The 17267-nt window shown below is 45.8% G+C and overlaps 1 protein-coding gene across 3 annotated transcripts in view; it reads right to left on the bottom strand.

Annotated features, from left to right (window-relative positions):
- Positions 1–5827: 5827 nt before the first annotated feature.
- The window catches only part of cdc25d (cell division cycle 25 homolog d), a 30454-nt gene continuing 19014 nt past the window's right edge, over positions 5828–17267 (bottom strand). For 2 of the 3 annotated variants that reach the window (XM_080205329.1, XM_080205331.1), the window contains exons 9-12: positions 15290–15388; positions 12897–13030; positions 7933–8044; positions 5828–6607 (exon numbers count right to left, since the gene is read on the bottom strand). In XM_080205329.1, coding sequence (XP_080061455.1) covers positions 6467–6607; positions 7933–8044; positions 12897–13030; positions 15290–15388 — 486 coding nt within the window. In that variant the 3' untranslated portion in view covers positions 5828–6466. The remainder of the gene's footprint in view (positions 6608–7932; positions 8045–12896; positions 13031–15289; positions 15389–17267) is intronic. The other variant, XM_080205330.1, reaches the window with a different exon arrangement.

Below are 17267 nucleotides of genomic sequence, written 5' to 3'. Positions count from 1 at the left end.
GAGGTGCAAAAGCAGTTAAAAGAATTCTTAATTATAGATATAGAAATATATACGAACACAGAAAATAGGAGCAGGAGAAGGCCATTGAATCCTTCGAGCCTGCTCTACAATTTGTTTTGATCACGGCTGATCACCCAACTCAATAGCCTGATCCCACCTTACCCCATATCCTTTGATTCCCTTTGCCTCAGGTGCAATATCTAACTGATGTATCTAGGTATATTGTTATTAATGCAACATTTTCATGAATATTTGATTTATAGTAATTTCACACTTTTTGCTAAAACATGTATATTAATTAACATCCCATATAGGGTGGCACAGTGGTTAGCACTGCTGTCTCATGGTGCCAGGGACCTGTGTTCAATTCCAGCCTCAGGTCTGTGGGAGTCTGCACCTTCTCTCTGAGTGTGTGTGGGTTTGCTCCGGGTGCTCCAGTTTCCTCCCACATGCCAAAGACGTGCGGGCTAGGTTGATTGGCCATGCTAAATTGCCCCTTAGTGTCAGGGGGACTAACAGTGTAAATATGTGAGGTGATGGGGATAGGGCCTGGATGGGATTATTGTTGGTGCAGGCTCCTCCTGCACTGTAGGGATTCTATGATTCTATTCTATGATATGTGCATATCCATTTAAATAGGAAATAATATATAAAAATGCATAATAATGTGATCTCTGCATTTTATTTAAGGTATAAAGTATTGTATGTGTACATAATAAGTACACATTTATCTTTCTTTCGAGAGAGAGGGAGTGTACATTTAATTCTGGATCAAATAAGACTGCAAAATTTGACGTTTGAATTGAATACTTTGTGTAAAAGGAGTATCTTTTTGAGAGCAGTGGCTCCAGGTTGTTTGGAAAAAGGCTCCTTCTGCATTGCAGTATGACACAGAGTCAGACACGTTTTTGGGATCTACAGCGAGTCTGTGAGCTAATAGCTGACAGTGCCGGACAGCACTAACCCAGCATAACAAAGCACCAGCATTGTTCATGCCAACCTTGGAAATATAATCCTCGTTCTATTCTTTTAAACAAAACAAAATATAAATATTTGCATTGCCTTTGGGATAATTATTGATGATAAAATGCGACGATTTAAATGTATTTGCAATATTATTAATGTCTAATTAACTTTTAACCCAGATTCTGAACCATCTCAATCTGAGATTGCTGAAGCGGAAAGCAGACACCGTAATTACTGCTATACAATACGAGTGCGATGCTGCATATAAACCCGTGATTACAATGCTGTATTTTAATCACTGCTGTATGAACTGTTTCTGTGAAAGTTTGTGAACCTAGAACCGTGGAACTAAAGAAACGTTACAGTGCAGAAAGAGGCCATTCAGCCCATCGTGTCTGTGCCCACCAAAGAAAGGAGAAAAAAGAAACTAGCTGCTCATTTTAATCCCACTTTCCAGCATCTGGCCCATAGCCTTACAGGTTCCAGTACCTCAGATTCAGATCCAGGTACCTTTCAAATGAGTTGAGTGTTTCAGCCTTTCAGGCAGTGAATTCCAGACACCCACCTCCCTCTGGGTGAAAAGGATGCTCCTCATGTCCCTCTAATCCATCTAACAATCATCTTAAATCTAATCCCCAAGGTAATAGGCCCCTCAGCAAGGGGAGATGAAATTTTTCCTGTCCCCCCTGCCTATGTCACTCCATAATTTTTATACATTTCAATTAGGTCGCCTCTTGGCCTCCTCTGTTGTTAGCATGGCAGGGTTCAAACACTGGGGGACTATGCTGAGATAGCTTGGTTAATAATGTCATCACTCCATTAGAGGCAGACAAGTGGTTACATAGCTTGAGGAGTACCACTCCACATCAAGCACGGAATAAATTAAGGGGAATGCCTCCATGAAACTGTGTAGCAGCCAGTCCTGGGATTGGATTCACACTGTTGGGATTATTCTGCAGCTCACACACAGACCATCATCCAACCAACTGAGCTAACCCAGCATCCACAAAAAATCTCACCAAAAGGCAGGGAGTGAGAGCAGAACATTGATTTGTCCCAGTCATTGATGAAGCAGCTGAAGATTGTTGGGCTTAGGACACTAGCCTGAGGAACTCCTGCAGAGATGTCCTGGAGCTGAGATGATTGACCCTCCACAATCTTCCTATGTGCCAGGTATGATTCCAACTAGTGGAGAGTTTGCCCCCTGATGCTCATTGATTCCAGTTTTGTTTGGGCTCCTTGATGCCCAAGGTGGCCTTGATGTCAAGGGCTGTCACTCTCACCTCACCTCTGGAATTCAGCTGTTTTGTTCATGTTCAAACCGAGGCTGTAATGAGGTCGGGAGCTGAGTGACCCTGGCAAAAGCCAAACTGGACATCAGTGATCAGTTATTGCTGAGCAGGTGCTGCTTGATAGCATTGTCGATGACCCCTTCTATCACTTTACCAATGATCGAGAGTAGACTGATTGTCCAGTGACTGGCAGGGTTGGATTTATCCTTTTTGCATACAGGGTACATCTGGGTAATTTTCCACATTGTCAGGTAGGCGCTAGTGTTGTAACTGTACTGGAAGAACTTGGCTAGGAGAGCTGGGTAGATGCCAATGTTTCAGATATATTGGAACAATTTGGCTAGGGATGTGACAAATTCTAGAACACAAGTTTTCAGTACTATTGCTTCTTCATGTAAGAATGAGGGCTATTACTGGAATATTGTTAAGCCCTATAGCCTTTGTAATATCCAGGGCCTTCAGCCGTTTCTTGCTGTCATGTGGAATGAATCGAATTGGCTGAAGACTGATATCTATGATGCTCTGACCTCGGAAGAAGGCCAAGAAGGATCATCCATTGTTATTTGTGGGAGCTTCCTGTGCATGAATTAGCCTCCACGTTTCCTACGACACTGACAACACTTCACATGGAAGTTTATTGGCTTCACCCAGTTGAGACGGCAAGAAAAAATAAATATAAGGTAGCCAGGCTAACCGAAATATATAAAATTAATTTTCCTCTGCTTTCCAAACAGACACTTGCTCGGCTGTCTAATGGCTCCAGCTGATCACATGTTAACTTCTGGAAGGTTCTGAGCAGTTTGAAGGTGAACAAAGACTAACACTTCAAACCCTCTGGAATGTAACAGTCCTTGCATCACATAAACATCCCTGCCAACACAATGGTTTAGCAGACAAGATGCCAGCCCCAACCAGCTGTGAACAAAAGTAGTGTTTGTGACTCCTAATATCCAATGTGGTGATAAAAGCCTGACCATTACCTGCTCCAAAACACAATGAGTTTCATCTCAATGGTCAACCACACTATAACACACCCAAGAATTGAGCTGTCTGAATTCCCTTTATTAATAAGCTGCTGGATCTTATAGTCAGTTTTGGGTGGCACAGTGGTTAGCACTGCTGCCTCACAGCGCCAGGGACCTGTGTTTGACTCCCTGCTTTGGTCATAATCAATAAATTACTGTGTGCTGTTACTGCTCAGGTTGGTGCACAGCTACGCAGGTCGAGGGTATTCTGCAGTTCCCGGGCCCTCGGTCTGCCTCCGTTAAAAGGCCTTACAGTGTGGCCTTTCCCCGTTGTGCCTTTGCGGCAGCTGCCCCAAGCTTCAGCGCGTCCCTCAGCACGTAGTCCTGGTTTCCTCCCACAGTCTGAAAGACGTGCTGGTCAGGTGCATTGACCCAAACAAACGCTGGAGTGTGGCGACTAGGGGAATTTCACAGTAACTTCATTAGTGTTAATGTAAGCCTTATTGTGACTAATAAATAAACTTTAACAGTTTTTTGTTTGACCTGCGAAGAACTATCCACCATCTTACCATCAAACAGTTAGCAGCAGAAGGAGCTCTGTCCAGGTACATTCACCTGCCCCTCATCCACACCGTGGAAGACTGGAATATTAGAACTGATGCATTCAAAACTGATTTAACTCGAGGTGCCTTCTCCCCTTGTGTAGGATTCCTGGAAAAATGGATCACCCTGAGGCAGTTAACCAACCTATTCTTTGAAGGAACTTTCCATTAGACTTTTGATTCTGGACTCAAACGATAGCTGTGTTGTTACGGTCTGGCTCTGCAACAAGTTTTTTCTGTTCTATTCTGTTTTACTGCACGAATGAATAGGGCAGACGTTGTGAAATCCCTCTCCCACGTTTTGTGTGTGTGGGAAATAAATCCCACCTCTTTATCTTACCTTGAGTTTGCTATGCAAGTTCTTCATTGAGGATTGGAGCACTCCAGATTTAAGGATTGGGGAAAAATACTCAAAGATGGGAATCAAAACCATCTTTCTGTTCGCAGAGGAATAATGGGAAAAATTGGGGCTGTTGAAATTTATCACCCTCCTGTCCATAAAAGAGGCTGCAAAAGCACTTTGGGTAATTCTGAGGTAAGGAAAGGCACTATATAAATGCAAGCCTTTTTTAAAAAAAGTTATAGTTTACAGAGATATTTTTGAGAAATCAGAGCATTTTACTCGCTTCCTGTGGAGGTTCTGGGTTCATCTCTCAGAGGTTTTCTAGATCATGAAGACTTATCAAGTGGTAAATAATGATAGATTGTCTCAGCTGGTCAAAGAAATAGAGGGACACAAATTGAAGGTCATTATATAAAAAAATGAAAGAGTGGTTAGAATGAGATCTTCTGCCATAAATTCAGGGTAGAGTCCAAGACCTAAGTCTTCAGCTGTTTCCCCAAAGACCTTCCCTCCCTCACAAAGTCAGTAGTGAGGACTGTGTTCAGTGATTATCACACAATGTTCAGCAGCATTGGGAAGGCGATGGCCTCATGATATTATTAGCTTATTAATCCAGAAACTCAGCTAATGTTCTAGGGACCCGGATTCAAATCCCGCCATGGCAGGTGGTGGAATTTGAATTCAACAAAAAATATCTTGAAGAATCTAACGATGTCCATGAAACCATTGTCAACTGTTGGAGAAATCCATCTGGTTCACTAATGTCCTTTAGGGAAGGAAATCTGCTTCTCTTACCTAGTCTGGCCTACATATGACTCCAGAGCCACAGCAATGTGGTTGACTCACAACTGCCCTCCAAGGACAACTAGGGCTGGGCAATAAATACCCATGTCCCACAAACAAATAAAAAAAAAATGGACAGTGGGCTGTGACCTGCCATAAATTGACTCATTTTGATTTGATTTATTATTGTCACATGTATGAACATACAGTGAAAAGTGTTGTTTATTGCATGCTATACAGACAAAGCACACCATTCATAGAGAAGGAAACGAGACAGTGCAAAATGTAGTGTTACAATCATAGCTAGGGTGTAGAGAAAGATCAATTTAATGGAAGATAAGTCCATTCAACAGTCCAATGGCCGCAGGCAAGAAGCTGTTCTTGAGTCGGTTGCTAAGTGATCTCAGACTTTTGTATCTTTTTCCCGACAGAAGAAGACGAAAGAGAGAATATCTGAGGTGCGTCGGGTCCTTGATTATGCTGGCTACTTTTCCAAGGCAGCGAGAAGTGTAGACAGAGTCAATGGATGGGAGGTTGGTTCATTTAGCTTTAATAAGCATTTTCAAATCGTGTTATATAAAATTTTCTTAAAATTCTTCACCAACAGAACCTGCAACATCACTCACAGCCAACATTTTCCAAAATTTGCAGAAAATGATCAAAAATCAGATTGCATTTTATCATATTTGTTGCAAGGTATTGATTGGCCTTTACTCTGTATCTAACCCTGTGCTGTACATGTCCTGAGAGTGTTTGATGGGGACAGTGTAGAGGGAGCTTTACTCTGTATCTAACCCCGTGCTGTACCTGTCCTGGGAGTGTTTGATGGAGGACAGTGTAGAGGGAGCTTTATTCTGTATCTAACCCAGCGCTGTACCTGTCCTGGGAGTATTTGATGGGGACAGTGTATAGGGAGCTTTACTCTGTATCTAACCCCGTGCTGTACCTGTCATGGGAGTGTTTAATGAGGACAGTGTAGAGGGAGCTTTATTGTGTATCTAACCCCGTGCTGTACCTGTCATGGGAGTGTTTAATGAGGACAGTGTAGAGGGAGCTTTACTCTGTATCTAACCCCGTGCTGTACCTGTCATGGGAGTGTTTGATGAGGACAGTGTAGTGGGAGCTTTACTCTGTATCTAACTCCCAGGCTGTACCTGTCCTGGGAGTGTTTGAAGGGACATTGGGCACAGAGATAAGATTCCCCCAGCTCACCTGGCATACAAAGGTTCCAGGTGTTCTATGATAGGGCTGCTGCCAGAGGAGGCTGACACTGACTCTGACCTGCCAAGGGTGTGGAGAGTGACCAAGACTTTAACTCAGTAAGCTATTCAAAGACCATAAGATATTGGAGCAGAATTAGGCCATTCAGCCCATCGCATCTGCTTCATCATTCTATCATGGTTGGTAAGTTTCTCGATTCCATTCTCCTGCTTTTTCTCCCGTCGCCTTTGATCCACTTACCAATCAAGAGCCTATCTCAAAGTTATTTCTGAGGCTGTGATCTCGGCTGTCCTTTCAATGTCCATTTGTAGTTCTGAATAGTTCCTTCCGCCTGCGATATCCTGCCACCGAACGTACTTTTCTGCGGATCGAGCGAAGTTCCTCCCTGTAATCTTTGTGGTGCATCTGGACGTATCCCCGAGGTTCACAGAATGTCTACACAACAGAAAATGGATTATAAGATGTCAGCATTCATGGAAAAGCACACAGTCATTTCCCAGAACACAACAGCCACGTTCTGGGCGGCATGGTGGCACAGTGGTTAGCACTGCTGCCTCACAGCGCCAGAAACTCGGGTTCAATTCCAGCCTTGGGTCACTGTCTGTGTGAAGTTTGCACGTTCTCCCTGTGTCTGCGTGCGTTTCCTCCGGGTGCTCCAGTTTCCTCCCACAGTCCAAAGATGTGCTGGATAGGTACATTAGCCATGCTACGTTCTCCCTCAGTGAACCCAAATAGGTGCCGGAGTGTGGCGACTAGGGGATTTCCACAGTACCTTCATTGCAGCGTTAATATAAGCCTACTTGTGACACTAATAAATAAACTTTAACTTTTCTTTCGCTGCATCATCTTCATCTGTCTATTTCTCTCAGTCTCCTGGCTCCTCACTTTCTTATTAATAATCTCATCCTTCATTATCTACCTGCCTTGCTCTCTCTACCTCTCTGTGGTAATGTCTCTGATAAGGCCCCTTATGTTTCTTTTCTAGCTCTCACTCACATTCTATGTATCAGTCCATCGCTTTACCTCTTTCACCACTTCTCCATCTTGCTCCACGCTTTTCCTTCAGTCTCTGTCTCTCTCTTCTGCTCTCCTACACCACCAGATTTCCTCAGGCACAGTGACAGTGTGGTTTGCACTGCTGCCTCACAGCTCCAGGGACCCGGGTTCGATTCTGGCCTTGGGTGACTGTGTGGAGTTTGCAAATTCTCCCCATGTCTGTGTGGGTTTTCTCTGGGCACATGGTAAATGGCCACAGTAAATTTACTCTTAGTGTCAGGGGATTAGCAGGGTAAATATATGGGGTTATGGGATTGGGCATGGGTGGGGTTATTGTGGTGCAGGCTTGACGGGCCGAATGGCTGTTGGGATTCTATGAATACTCCTGATTGGTTCATGCAACTTTGTGGAAGATACACTGGGTGTCACGGTTGCTGCCAATGTTACCACAAACCAATCTGGAGAAACCCCAAGGACATCCTCAGCATCTCTCGCTTTCTTTCTCCCCCGTTCCTTTCTTTCCTCTCCATTTATCACATTGTCTCTTGCTCTCTCCCTCTTTTTGTCTCTTCTCTGTCTTACCCTCTCGATTGCCTTCCCTTTCTGTCTCATTAACACTTGGACCTGATATAAACTCACAAACATTCACTTACACAGAGTTAAAGTCCTCCATTTCTGTCAGTCTCTCTCTGTCTCTTTTATAGTTTCTGTTTAAATTCCCCAATTTGTCCCATTTGCCCTGGTGGCTATCCCAGTTGAATCACCTCAAACTCCTGGAAGAATTCTTTGTATCCATCCTTTAATATGTAAAGTTCCGGAAAACAGAGGCTGGGGTAGACATTTATGTTCCGGTCCATTTTCCTGAGATTCCGACAACTAGGGAGAAAAAGAGGATTAGCAGTGTGGGGAACAGGTCAGCTGATTTCAGATGTTGATCCTTGGTTCAAACCTCATGAGTTGTATGACATTGGCCGGGCTCCTCCCACCCGGCCCGCGGACAGGCTCCTCCCACCCGGCCCGCGGACAGGCTCCTCCCACCCGGCCCGCGGACCGGCTCCTCCCACCCGGCCCGCGGACCGGCTCCTCCCACCCGGCCCGCGGACCGGCTCCTCCCACCCGGCCCGCGGACCGGCTCCTCCCACCCGGCCCGCGGACCGGCTCCTCCCACCCGGCCCGCGGACCGGCTCCTCCCACCCGGCCCGCGGACCGGCTCCTCCGTTCCCTCTGCAGTGAATGAAGGTTTGGCTGAGTGCCAAATTCTTGGTTCTCGCTGGCAGTCAGGGCAAGACGAATAAGATTGGAGATTTCTTCATCGTCTTCATTATTTTTAAAATCCTGTCTTTCACATGTCATGTGGGTCACTGTCTGTGTGGCGTTTGCACATTCTCCCTGTGTCGGCGTGGGTTTCCTCCAGGAGCTCTGGTTTCCTCCCACAATCTAAAGATGTGTGGGTTAGGTTGATTGGCCATGCTAAAATTGCCCTTAGTGTCCTGAGATAAGAACATAAGAACATAAGAAATAGGAGCAGGAGTGGGCCAACTAGCCCTTCGAGCCTGCCCCGCCATTCAATAAGATCATGGCTGATCTGTCGTGGCTCAGTTCCTCATTCCCGCCCTCTCCCCATAACCCTTAATCCCCTCTCTAGAGGGATTAATGGGTAAAATGTGTGGGATATGGGGTTAGGGCCTGGGTGGGCTGTGGTTGGTGCAGACTCGATGGGCTGAATGGCCCCTTTCTGTACTGTAGGGTTTCTACAATTCTATGTGATTGAGCTACTCATGGTAATTTCACAATGAGCTGCTTTAGCGCTTGGGTGCAGTGGGGTATGGAATGAAGGGCGACCAGTGGGGAGGGGGATGTGGAGTGGTTAGGGAGAGTTTAGAGTGGGGAACGGGACATTGCTCACCTTGATTGGCCATCGGGATTTAAGCTTGTGATTTCTTGCTGGAGTCAACTCCAATCTCAGGAGTAAAGCAGAGACTCTGCAGAATCATAGAATCCCCACAGTGCACAAGGAGGCCATTCAGCCCATCAAATCTGCATTAAGTTTCTAACAGAGTAATTATCCAGGCCTTCCCACCCTATCCCTGTAACCTTGCACATTTACCATGGCTGTTCCATCTGACCTAGACGTGTTGGACATTCAGGGACAATTTAGCATGGCCAATTCACCTAACCTGCACATCTTTGGATTGTGGGAGGAAACCGGAGCACCTGGAGGAATCCCACACAGAAACGGAGAGAATGTGCAAACTCCACACAGACACCAGGGCTGGAATTGAACCTGGTTCTCGGGAGCTGTGACACAGCAGTGCTAACCACTGTGCTGCCCACAGCAGAAATATCACAAGACAACAGTAGGAGGAATGAAAGAAAGAAATTGCGTTGATATAGCACCTTTCACAACCTTCTGAATATTCCAAAGGTTTTTCCAGGCAATGAAATATTTTTGAAATGTAGCCAATGTTTAAATGTTGGAATTCTGACAGTTACTGTGCACATGGTAAGATCACATAAAGAGCGATGGCCAGATAATCTGTTATTGCAACGTCTGATTCAGAATAAATATCACCCTGGACACCGGGAATATCTCCCCCGCCCTCTCTTCATTCAGATATCGCCTTTTACATCCACCTGTGCTGGTGGGGGGGATTCAGGCCACTGCTAAACTCACTTTTCTGCCCCTGGGGTGGGGGGGGGGGTAGTTCTCACAACAGATTTATGTCTGAATGAACCTGTTGTAAACTGTGCCAACGTGATGTTACATTGGCACAGCGTCAATATGTGGTGGGGGCTCAAAATCTGGTGAGGGGGTGCGATAGTGATCAGGAATTGCACTGAAATTCGCATAAAACCCATTATGGGTGTGAGCCGGATGGTGTCTCCAGGTGGAGCTGGGGAGATCCAGGATCACGAGATCTGCAACTTCTGGATCTTTAGTTCCCGTTGATATTGGCATGGACAGCAGGAGTGGCCTCAAGATCACCCCCACACCAAACTAGCATGTGTGTGTACTTGCATCTCTGGTGGTGAGATGAGGAAGTGGTGCAGTGACACTGGAAGATTGATTGTTCCCCTCCCCCTCCTGATGGACCAGTCATGGCTCGGTAGGTTGCATGCTTACCTGTGAGCCCGAAGGTTGTGGGTTCAGAGCCCCGCTCCAGAGACTTCATAAAATTCTACAGTGCAGAAGGAGGCCATTCGATCACAATCCCACCTTAACCCTACTCCCATAAACCCATGCATTTTCCCCAGCTAGTCCCCCTGACACTCAGGGGTAATTTAGCATGGCCAATTCACCTAAACAGCGCATCTTTGGACTGTGGGAGGAAACTGGAGCATCCAGAGGAGACACACACATGTGCAAACTCTACACAGAATCAAGCTGGGAATCAAACCCAGGTCTCTGATGCTGTGAGACAGCAGTGCTAATCACTGTGCTGCCCACTGACCATGTTACAGAGGTAATCCATCTGGAAAAGCCGGAGCCAGTCTGATTTCTGCATTCATTTGTTCAGCAACCCCTGTTTCATGTAAATGCTGACAACCTCTCCCTCACACATAGTAACCCACTCCCCCCAAGCACACCCTACCCCAACCACAGGTGGAAACTAGTTCTTTTATGCCCTTCTTTAGAAAATCAAACTAAACTGTGAAGGGGCACTGTAACAGAAAAATAAAACCCAGAAAGGAACATTCACTGAAATTAAATGGTGTTCACAGAGCTAATGATGCACTCTCCTCACCTCCGGCAATGGCGTAGAAGACCTGAAGCCTGCCAGTGGACACCACAGGCCTCCTCTGTTCTAACCGTTCCCCAGTTAGTACCAACTGTTCTTAATCACGACCTGAGTGATAAAGTCACCAAAGTCTCAGATGATCACAGGCTGTTCTTCCCTTTGAGGAGCGAGCAAAGGGGAAAGGGACAAGGGCGAGGTTGAGAAGGCTGAATAACCTTCCTGAATAATCTCCACCTGCCCGGGAACTGAATCCGTGGTGTTGGCATCACTCACCAGCCATCCAGCCAACTGAGCTAAACTGATCACAACCAGAGTATGCACTAAACTGTCACTGTGTTTGTATCATTAATGTGCAGTACTGAGGGAGTGTAGCACTTCTGGAGGCACAGTCTGAGGCTGCAGATATTAGACCAGTTTGCCCTGTCCTGTGCCAACCTGCACAAAGGGGCAGGCCCCAGTGGGAGAGGATAGATTAATTCAGATGTGGTGGTGCCCAGGAGTGGATGGAGGAGATCAGTGCTGGGACCTTTGCTGTTTGTAATATATTCTGATCCCTGAGGCACACCAATAGTCACTGATCGCCAACCAGAAAAACACACATTTACCCGCACTCTTTGCTTTCTGTTAGTTAACCAATCCTCTGTCCATGCTAATACATTACCTGTAACACTGTGCACCTTTATCTTACGTAGCAGTCTTTGGTGCGGCACCTTGTCAAATGTCTTCTGAAAATGCAGGTACACCATATCCACAGGCTCCCCATTGTCCACTGCACATGTAATGTTCTCAAAGAATTGAGTTAGGCCGCACTTGGAATATAGTGTTAAATTCTGGTCACCACACTACCAGAAGGATGTGGAGGTTTTGGAGAGGGTACAGAAAATATTTACCAGGATGTTGCCTGGTATGAAGGGCATCAGCTATGAGGAGAGGTTGGAGAAACTTGATTTGTTCTCACTGGAACGATGGAGATTGAGGGGTGACCTGACAGAAGTCTACAAGATTATGAGAGGCATGGATAGAGTGGATAGTCAGAAGCTTTTCCCCAGGGCGGAAGAGTCAATTACTAGGGGGCACAGGTTTAAAGGAGATGTATGAGGCAGATTTTTTACACAGAGGATGGTGGGTGCCTGGAACTCGTTGCTGGGGTACATAGTGGAAGCAGATACGATAGGGACTTTTAAGGGGCATCCTTACAAATACATGAATAGGATGGGAATAGAGGGATATGGTCCCCGGAAGAGTAGGAAGTTTTAGTTAAGTCGGGTAGAATGGTCAGTGCAGGCTTGGAGGGCCGAAAGGCCTGTTCCTGTGCTGTAATTTTCTTTGTTCTTTGAGAGGGGGATGCCAGCAATGGTCGTGGCTGGGGCGGGAAGGGGGCCAATGATCTGTGGTGGTGGGGTGGGGTGAGGGGGGCATTGATTGGGGGTGAGGAGGAGAACAGAACGAATGATTGGGGTGTGGGAGTGGAGGTGGGGGGGTCGAGAGGGGTGAAGGGGCCAATGATCGGCGGGGAGGGAGGAGTCGACTCTGATTGGGGGGTGGGTGGGGGGGGAGGGGAGCCTCTGAGACCTCCGTAATGGGCAAGGGGTGTGTGTGTGTGTGTGTGTGTGTGTGTGTGGTTTACTCAGGTTCTGATGGGGATGGCGCTCAATCTCAGTTTGTGTTGAGATTCTGCTCCCTTGTCTTTTTTGGCAGAGTATTGTTAGATCTGGAGAGAAAAGCGATCGGTCTCTCTGAAGAGAAACACACCAGATTTTTTCGCAGGAAACAACCCCTGCCATTTTTTGGTAAGATGCCCCCCTGCACATTGAGCAAAGGTGAAGTCAGCCTGGGTGTCCCCCATGATCAGGAACTTTGTAATACACAGTTTAACCACTCTCAGATCCACACTCGGAGATTGGACACTTAAAAGAAGATGCCCAGATGTGTGGCACTGACTGCAGCCCCTGGGGCCAAGAAAATAGAAACCGCAGAGTGGCACTTACAATTTAGGACCTCGCTCAGATGAGAACTCGCAGTGGAAGATGATGACCTTACGATGCTTCCTGGGATATGACGGTATATGCCTTGGAAAGAAAGTGTTGATAAGCTGCTCCTCTGTGTACAGGTTCAGAGCTCCCTGCAAAACACACACAATGAACAGGATAGACAGAATTTTCCATTTCCCTCACCGTGACAAAGAGAGAAAAAGAAAGACCTGCATTCCCATAGCGCCTTTCACAACCTCAGGATTTCCCACTGATATAATTTTGACATGTTATAGGAAATGTGGCAGCCAATTTGCACACAGCAAGCTCTCACAGATAGCAACACTGGGGGAGGCAGTGGCGTTGTGGCATTGTCACTGGACTAGAGTAAAAACCCAACAGAAGGTTTGAATCCCAAAACAGCAGATGGAGAAATTTGAATTCAATAAAATCTGGAATTAATAGTCTAATGAAGGCCATAAAACCCCTGTTGAATGTTGTAAAAACCCATTTGGTTCACTAATGTTCTTTTAGTGAAGGAAATCTGTCATCTTTACCTGGTCTGGCCTACATGTGGCTCCAGAGCCACAGCAATGTGGTTGACTATTAAATGCCCTCTGAATTGAGCCACTCAGTTCAGGGGCAATTAGGGAAGGGCAACAAATACTGACCCAGTCAGCGATGTCCACATTATGAATGATTTAAAAAAAAGGCTGAAAGTTTATTTATTAGTGTCACAGATAGGCTTTGATTTTGATTTGATTTATTATTGACACATGTATTAACATACAGTGAAAAGTATTGTTTCTTGCGTGCTTTTCAGACAAAGCAGATCATTCATAGAGGAGGAAAGGAGAGGGTGCAGAATGTACTGTTTTAGTCATGGTTAGGGTATAGAGAAAGATCAACTTAATGCAAGGTAAGTCCATTCAAAAATCTGACAGCAGCAGGTAAGAAGCTGTTCTTGAGTCAGTTGGTACAAGACCTCAGGCTTTTGTACCTTTTTCCTGACGGAAGAAGGTGGTAGAGAGAATGTCCGGGGTGCGTGGGGTCCTTAATTATGCTGGCTGCTTCGCCGAGGCAGTGGGAAGTGTAGACAGAGTCAGTGGATGGGAGGCTGGTTTGGGTGATGGATTGGGTTACGTTCACAATCTTTTGTAATTCCTTGCGGTCTTGGGCAGAGCAGGAGCCATACCAAGCTGTGACACAACCAGAATGAATGCTTTCTATGTTGCATCTGTAAAAGTTGATGAGAGTCATAGCTGACATGCCAAAGTTCTTTAGTCTACTGAGAAAGTAGAGGTGTTGATGGGCTTTCTTACCTGTAGTGTCGGCATGGGGAAAACAGGACAGGTTGTAGGTAATCTGGACACCTAAAAACTTGAAGCTCTCATCTCTTTCTACTTTGTCCCCATTGATGTAGACAGGGACATGTTCTCCTTATATTAAATTACATTATATTAACACTGCAGTGAAGTTATTCTGAAAATCCCCTAGCTGTGATAATGATCAGCTAATCGATTTCAGTAATTTTTATTGAAGGATTATTTGCCATGAAATCAAGCAGAACTACTTTGTTCATCTTCAAAAAAAATCTTTGGATCTCTTCCCTTTCACCTGTGTGGGTAAAGAGGTCTTCAGTTTAACATTTCATCCAAAAGAAATGATACCTCTGACACTGCAGCGTTCCCTTAGTCCTGAACGGCAGCGTCAAGCTGGATTTTATACTCAGGTCTTTGGACTTTTGACTCCTAATCCTCTGGTTTATGGAGGTCTGTCCACTGGCCCACAGTGCAATCACAACCAGAAAAATGAAATCGTTCCCCTGTGTCCTCCTATCAAACTGCCAAAGTAACCAACATTTAGAGCTCGCAACTCAACAGCAAGGAACTGGGAGGCCATTCAACCAGGCTCGGCATCACTCAGACAGAAACCCCAACTCTGTCCTCTTGGGGCAGTTGGATCAGGGATGGGAGGCCCAACACAAAGCGGAGGGTTGGGTTTTCCAGCAATTCATTTCTGGCAAAGGGAAGGTGAAGGGAGGCAAGTGGAAAATGTAAAATAACTCAGAGAGAAAGAGCAATCTCCTCCGCCACCACCATCCCCAGCTTTCTCTGTAATATCCGCTCACTACTATCAAAACCAAGGTCTCTCCCTCATCCATCTGTTAAGGGAAGGGGAAGGGAGGGTGGGATCAGGATATTTAATTTGATGATTAGCCATAATCAAAATGAATTGTGGAGCAGACTCGAAGGGCTGACTGGCCTTCTGCTGCTTCTAGTTTCTATGATTCTATGTCGGGGGGATAAGATGCAGGGGAAAAGGGACAATTATCTCAAACCTGAAATGCAGAGAGGAAGGCAAAACACAGTCCCAACCCTGCAGACCATAAACAGAGCATAAGAACCAACCTTTATGTGCCCTCCATTGTATTCGTAAGGGTAGCGACAATCCACTATCACATATTCATCGATAACATGTCCAAACTCCCCGCAGAGCAGAGCTGCTATCTGTAAAACATCCCAAATTCTCAGTGCAACCATTGCCTCAAAATATAGGGAAAAAAGAAAAGAACTTGCATTTCTATAGCACCTTTCACTGCCATGGGACATCCCAGAGTGTTTCACAGCGAATGATTTAATTTTTTTTGAAGTGTAGTCACTGTTATGATGTAGGAGCGCACAGCAAGATCCCATAAACAATAATCCGACCATGGCTAGATAGTCCGTATTTTTTGAGAGGTTGGTTGAGGGATAAATATTAACCCAGGATACCTGGGAGAACATCTTTGTGTCATGGGATCTGTTACATCCACCTGAGAGAACAGACAGGCCCTGAATTGTCTCATCTGAAAGTCAGCACCTCTGACAGATCAGCACTCCCTCAGTATTGTGCAGGGAGTGTCAACCTGGATTCTGTCAGGAAACCAAAGGAAAGGCAAGGAGCTGGAAAAGAGAAGGTTGGAAAGAGAGAGAGGGGAACATTGCTGTGAGGTCACGATTGAGGGGGAGGGGAGGCAGTGGCAGAGTAGTGAAGCTTGGCATGGTAATAACAGTCAAATCCCAGAGGAAGAACAGTCGGATTTTCACCTCTCCTCCTCACACTGAGATCTTGTCTGAACACAGGTTCCATGGAGTTCAGCTATTCCTGCCCTATATACCATGACTTAGCCCAAAGTTTCACATGGAGAGCACGTGCAGGCTACTGAACTGTGAGAGGCATCACAGCTGAATGGCATTCAGAAAAGATATAAATGGCCTTGAGGGGTGTGGCCAAAGTTCACCAGTGCAGTCGAGTAAGATAAATTGGAAGCATTTTCTCACAGTGAGAGATTGGAAGCGGTGGAGGAACACTGAGATTTTGGTGTCCATGTTCACACATTAACACAAAAATGATGTGGAGTTGCTGGCGTTGGACTGGGGTGGGCACAGTAAGAAACCAGGTTAAAATCCAACAGGTTTATTTGGTAGCACGAGCTTTCAGAGCACTGCTCCTTTATCAGGGGAGTCCAGCACTCTGAAAACTCATGCTACCAAATAAACCAATTGGACTTTAATGTGGTGTTGTGAAGTTTCTTACTGTGCAGATCCCAACAGTCATCAAAAAGGCCAATGAAATGTAAGTTTTTATCTCAAGTGCACTGGAGTACAAATAGGGATAGGGGTCAAAAGCAGGCAATTGGGATTAGCTTAATGGTAAAATCTGGGCGGCATGGACAAGTTGGGCCAAAGGGTCTGTTTCCATGCTGTAAACCTCAATGACTCTATGACAAATGACAAGTCCTTATTCTTTAGTTGGGCAGAATCTGACCCCACCCTAGGGAAACTGGGTTGAGTTCTGGGCTCCAAACCTCAGGAGCGATAGATGAACCCTGGAGAAGGTGCAGCACTCATTCATCGGAATCCTGCAGAGGGGCTGACTATGTTAAAATGTGAGGAAAGTTTGCCATCGACTCCACTTGTACTGCCTTTGTTTAGAGTGAATAGATCCTGGAGCGAGTCCAGGATCAAATCCAGAAAAACCTTATACGTTTATGCAGATCTGGGCATACATGTCCACCAATCACTGAAAGTGGTGACGCAGATAGATAAGGCAGTCAAGAAGGCAGACAACATGCTTGCCTTCATCGGTCAGGATATTGAGTATAAAAATTGGCAGGTCATGCTGCAACTGTACAGAGCCTTAGTTAGGCCTCATTTGGAATAATGTGTATGATTCTGGTCTCCACACTACCAGAAGAATGTGGATGCCTTGGAGAGGGTACAGAAGAGGTTTACCAGGATGTTGCCTGGTCTGGAGGGTATTAGCTATGAGGAGAGGTTGGATAAACTCGGTTTGTTCTCACTGGAACAACAGAGGTTGAAGTTTACAAGATTATGAGTGGCGTGG

This window comes from Carcharhinus amblyrhynchos, chromosome 17, assembly GCF_965287045.1.
Source record: "Carcharhinus amblyrhynchos chromosome 17, sCarAmb.v2.hapA, whole genome shotgun sequence".
Classification (NCBI taxonomy): Eukaryota; Metazoa; Chordata; class Chondrichthyes; order Carcharhiniformes; family Carcharhinidae; genus Carcharhinus; species Carcharhinus amblyrhynchos.
This window is presented reverse-complemented; position numbering and strand designations above follow the sequence as displayed.